The 4,750-nt window shown below is 43.1% G+C and overlaps 1 protein-coding gene across 1 annotated transcript; it reads left to right on the top strand.

Moving 5' to 3' along the window:
* Positions 1 to 297: 297 nt before the first annotated feature.
* LOC110522657 (SRY-box transcription factor 7) lies at positions 298 to 3,926 on the top strand. The gene is made up of 2 exons (XM_021601136.2): positions 298 to 866; positions 2,624 to 3,926. Exons 1-2 carry the CDS (start codon positions 635 to 637, stop codon positions 3,745 to 3,747), a joined length of 1,356 nt encoding a protein of 451 aa, XP_021456811.2. The 5' UTR covers positions 298 to 634; the 3' UTR covers positions 3,748 to 3,926.
* Positions 3,927 to 4,750: the final 824 nt, after the last annotated feature.

Below are 4,750 nucleotides of genomic sequence, written 5' to 3'. Positions count from 1 at the left end.
AATAATGTAAAAAAAAATCTAAAGCAATGTAATACCATTGGGGGGAAAATAAAAGTTATTATATTCTATAAAATGACAGTTAAGATGACAGCTAAGAACCAATTAGGACTTCTTCTTTTATTACTGTCATTAGGCCTAGCCTATTAAAGCTGTTTTTGTTGTATGACGTGATTTATTAGTAAATGGTGCTGAAATGTCCCTCTCCCCCTTATTTTTTTTTCTCGAAGGCAGGTTTCGAGTTGCAGTCAAGGAGGAGCTGAGAGTCCTCTGTGGTTGCTGTTGGAACCTGCTGCCCAAATATAAAGAGCTGTTTTGCCTCCCGACCGCAAGCAAACACTGAATCGCAAACACTGAATCACAACCTCATAGGAGGAGATCAGAAACCACACATACACACGGTGCTTCTCATAACCAAAAGTGGCATCCAGTCTAGCTTAGACTTCTAGCCTACAGCTCAACCAATTTAGTCAGTTGATGAGTCAGGTCGCTACAAACCCAAATTCTTTACTCTTAAAAAAAAGTGATAAATATCTTATGGAACGTATTTCTTAAGGCGCATCCCATTGTAATAGAGTCTAGTAAATTGAGAGCAAGTGAAGTTTTGTTGAGAGAGGAGAGAGCGCAGAGAGCGAGGATGGCTGCACTGATCAGCGCGTACTCGTCTTGGCCGGAGAGCTTTGAGTGCTCGGCGGGAGATGGAGACGTGCCCGACGGACATGGCTCACACAGAACTCCCGTGGACAAGGCGTCGGAGCCGCGCATCAGGCGGCCCATGAATGCGTTCATGGTCTGGGCCAAAGATGAGAGGAAGCGCCTGGCTGTCCAAAACCCAGACCTGCACAACGCAGAGCTCAGTAAAATGCTAGGTGAGATTAACGTTTATGTTTACGGAAATATTTAATATTTATAGATACAATATTTATGATATTATTATTATCATTATTACGCAATACCCATGCTCTGCCAACAGTTGGGCTATGTCAAATCAGAGCTATTCCTAGCCTACAACTTTTCAAGGTAATTGAGATGAGAAATTATGTATTCAATTTTAGCCTGAAGTATATAAAGAAACTATAATCGATTAAAAAAAAAATATATATATAAACTTCTTAGTTTCTTGAGCATATTGGTTATATAGGCTATGTCCTAAAATAAATTAAAAATAAACTCCTCACGAAAACTTTAAGTGGCAGTAAATTAATGAGTGGACGTCGCTAATTCGATTTTATAGGCAATCAATCTCATTGCACAAAGTTGTCTTAAATTGAGGTAGTTTATCAAGAGGCCCGTGGGTCACTTGGATTAGTGCGTAAATCTCAACGTGCGCCCTTGCGCTTCGTTATTGTCTGTTTTCCGTCACTCACAACTATATTTCGCTCATAAAATACATCAAAACAGACAAACTATATTAGCCAGTTAAAATGTAAATATATATTTGCTGATTTTGATACATTTTGAAAGCATAGCCCTATCCATTCCTATTGAACTGGCGGGGATGAGCTTTTAAGGCTCAAAATAAAGACTTTCATTTTGACTTATTTGTTGCCTTTTCGTTAAAATTGGGTTACCTTTTGGTATAGCGGGTAGTTCATTATTTCGTTCAAATTATTGAATGAGTCATTTTATTTTCCTCTTTGCCAACAAAAATTGTAGCCCGTATTAGTGTGAACACAGAGAATATGTTTTCCCCTAAAGCAGTATTCCTTTTTTAAAAAAAAATAAATTCCGTTAATAAAACACGTTTTTACATGGACTTATATAAATATATGTTTTCAGGATAAGGTATCCTATCGCAAAATCCCCTTTGCTATTATGATGCTATTATTTTCTGTTAGTACAAATCTCTCCGACCACGGAATAGGGTGAATAATTTAGTTTCAACCAGATTGAATTAAACTATGAATTTTTTTCTTCTCAATGTTAGGCTGCTAGAAGTCTCCATCCTTCTGAGAAAATGTGATGTTTTAGATTTAAAATAAATATTTATCATTTTTAAGGGAACCAGTTCTTCAGTGAGTTTTTTTTGGTGTGGACTCAAATTGACAAAACCAATGAGACTACCTTTTCCATTAAACACATATACAAATCATCATCAACATGAGAGAGTTTAACTGATCAACATGAGAGAGTTTATACTTTATTTATATATAAACCATGGGAAGGTAAATGTTTTTCTGTTAAATTCCTTCAAAAGAAGAAAATGGCCCTTCAGTAAAGACATCTTTTGGAAATTAGATCTGACATCACTTAGACGTTCATAAATTATCTTCAAGATAATTCTCAACAATTTGAAGGTGCTTTTCATTTAAACGCGACCGTGTCATAACTGTAATAACGCATGAACAAAACACACCATGTAACCATTGGTTACAGCTGTGGCTCTCTGATCTCGACCGTTCCAAAAACATTTTAACGGATTACAAATTACGTTTAACAATTAGCCCTTTTTGTTGCTGTTAAAAACTAATAGCAGCTATGTGTTTTCTTCACTAATGTTTCAGTCAACTAATATGTCTTTAAAGTTATCTTCCATCCAACATTAAATAAGTGATAGATTATTATTGATTGATAAGACTATTGTAGATAATAAATGAATCTATGTCCTGTTGTTTCTTCATGCCAGGCAAGTCGTGGAAGGCGCTGACCCCCTCTCAGAAGCGTCCCTACGTGGAGGAGGCCGAGAGGTTGCGCGTGCAACACATGCAGGACTACCCCAACTACAAGTATCGCCCTCGTCGCAAGAAGCAGCTAAAACGCATCTGTAAACGCGTGGACCCCGGCTTCCTGCTGGGCAGCCTGGCGGGCCCCGACCAGAATGCCTTGTCCGACCCCCGGGGCCTCTGCCACCCCTTGGGTTTGGATAAGGACGAGGATGGGATTAGTGGTGGTGACGGAGGTGTTGGGTTCTCGTCCCTCTCTTCCCGCAGCCCAGGACCTCTACCTGGGGTTAGATCCTTCAGAGACGTACCGTCCAGCTCCAACAGCTTCGACACCTATCCCTACGGCCTCCCCACCCCGCCTGAGATGTCCCCTCTGGATCACGACCACCCCTCCTACTACCCTTCTTCCTCTTCCTCCTCCTCGTCCGTCTCTTCCCCCGAGGAGCGCCACCAGCACCGTCAGGGTCAGACCCCCGGAGGTGGAGGTGGGGGTCCCATGTGCCTCAGTCCTTCATCCTACCACCCTGACTACACCCCAACTCAGACTTCCATTCACTGTGGTGGCTCCCACTCCCACCTGACCCACCTCTCCCACTTGTCCCAGACCCAGTCCGGAGGCCTCATCCCTGGGCATCCTCTGTCCTACTACAACCCATCCTCCTGGTCCTCCCAGCTCCAGGTCCACCCGGGCCTCAATCACCCTCACTTAAGGCACCTTTCCCCAGGTCACCACCAACAGCACCACTTGGGTCAGCTATCCCCTCCTCCCGAGCAGAACCACAGTCACCTGGAGACTTTGGACCAGCTGAGTCAGGTAGAGCTTCTAGGGGAGGTCGACCGCGATGAGTTCGACCAGTACCTGAACTCGACGGTGGCAGGCGCTGCAGCAGCAGGGGTGGGGGTGTTCCGTTCCGAACAGGGAGGAGGAGGAGGAGGAGGAGGAGGAACGATGACGGTGACCGGTCACATCCAGGTGACATCGGCCTCAGCTCCGTCTTCTGAAAGCAGCGTCGTCGGGGAAACCAGCCTGATCTCTGTGCTGGCGGACGCCACGGCAGCATACTACAACAACTACGGCATCTCTTAGACAGGACGGGTTGTCGAGTTACCTGGTCGCCATGCCTACGCCCGCCGCTCTCGTCGTCACACCTGGAACTGACCAGGGGACATATGTCTCAAGCGTTTTAGAGTAGGAGTGCTGATCTAGGATCAGGTCCCCCCCCCCCCGGTCCATGTAATCTGATTCATTATGATCTAGGATCAGCCCCCCCCCCCCCCCCCCCCCCTCTAGAGAGAGAGAGAGAGATACAGAGAGAGAAAGATATATATATATATATATATATATATATATATATATATAGAGAGAGAGAGAGAGAGAGAGAGAGAGAGAGAGAGAGAGAGAGAGAGAGAGAGAGAGAGAGAGAGAGAGAGAGAGAGAGAGAGAGAGAGAGAGAGAGAGAGAGAGAGAGAGAGAGAGAGAGAGAGAGAGAGAGAGCAAGAGACCTCAGGGATGCTCACATCGAGCACTCGTTTGTCACTTCTATCTGTCTATTTCCAAAACAGAATAACAATCGGGACAGTTTGAGTCGTTGAGGGAAAATGTCTTAACGTGTTGCCAGTAAGGCTCAGGAGCTCTCATCTCTTGTCGAAGTACTTTGATGTTTCACCTAAATTTCACCTTCACTTTATTATAATGCTGTTATTATGAATTATTTCTGTTTTGAATGTTTATTATTTGTTACCCAACATTTAGTTGGTGAGTTTTTACCTCAGTAGTTGAGTAGAAAATGATGATTAGATGGATATTTCTTATCCAATTCTCCTAGACAACATTGTCTGGTGTCACAAATGGTACCCTGCTCCCAAAAATAATGCACTACGTTTACCCAGGAACCATTGGGCTCTAGTCAAAAGTATTGCACTATAAAGAGGAATAGGGTGCCATTTTGGGACGCCACCACAGTGTATCATGAAGAAAAATACTTTATATACTTTTTTTATTTTTGAAGTACTTCATGTATAATCATAATCTTTACAATGAAAATAGCAACGATGATAACTATTTACTGTATGCTGATTTATGGTTTGTG

This window comes from Oncorhynchus mykiss, chromosome 4 (genome assembly GCF_013265735.2).
Source record: "Oncorhynchus mykiss isolate Arlee chromosome 4, USDA_OmykA_1.1, whole genome shotgun sequence".
Taxonomy (NCBI): Eukaryota; Metazoa; Chordata; class Actinopteri; order Salmoniformes; family Salmonidae; genus Oncorhynchus; species Oncorhynchus mykiss.
Note: the sequence above shows the minus strand (reverse complement) of the source record. Positions and strands in the feature narration are given on the sequence as shown.

What these genes read in the sequence shown, in the direction of transcription:
- LOC110522657 (XM_021601136.2), top strand. Translation starts at nt 635, where the DNA reads ATGGCTGCACTGATCAGCGCGTACTCGTCTTGGCCGGAGAGCTTTGAG. An exon ending in AGAGCTCAGTAAAATGCTAG is followed by an intron (nt 867 to 2,623) that starts GTGAGATTAACG and finishes TCTTCATGCCAG; the next exon opens with GCAAGTCGTGGAAGGCGCTG.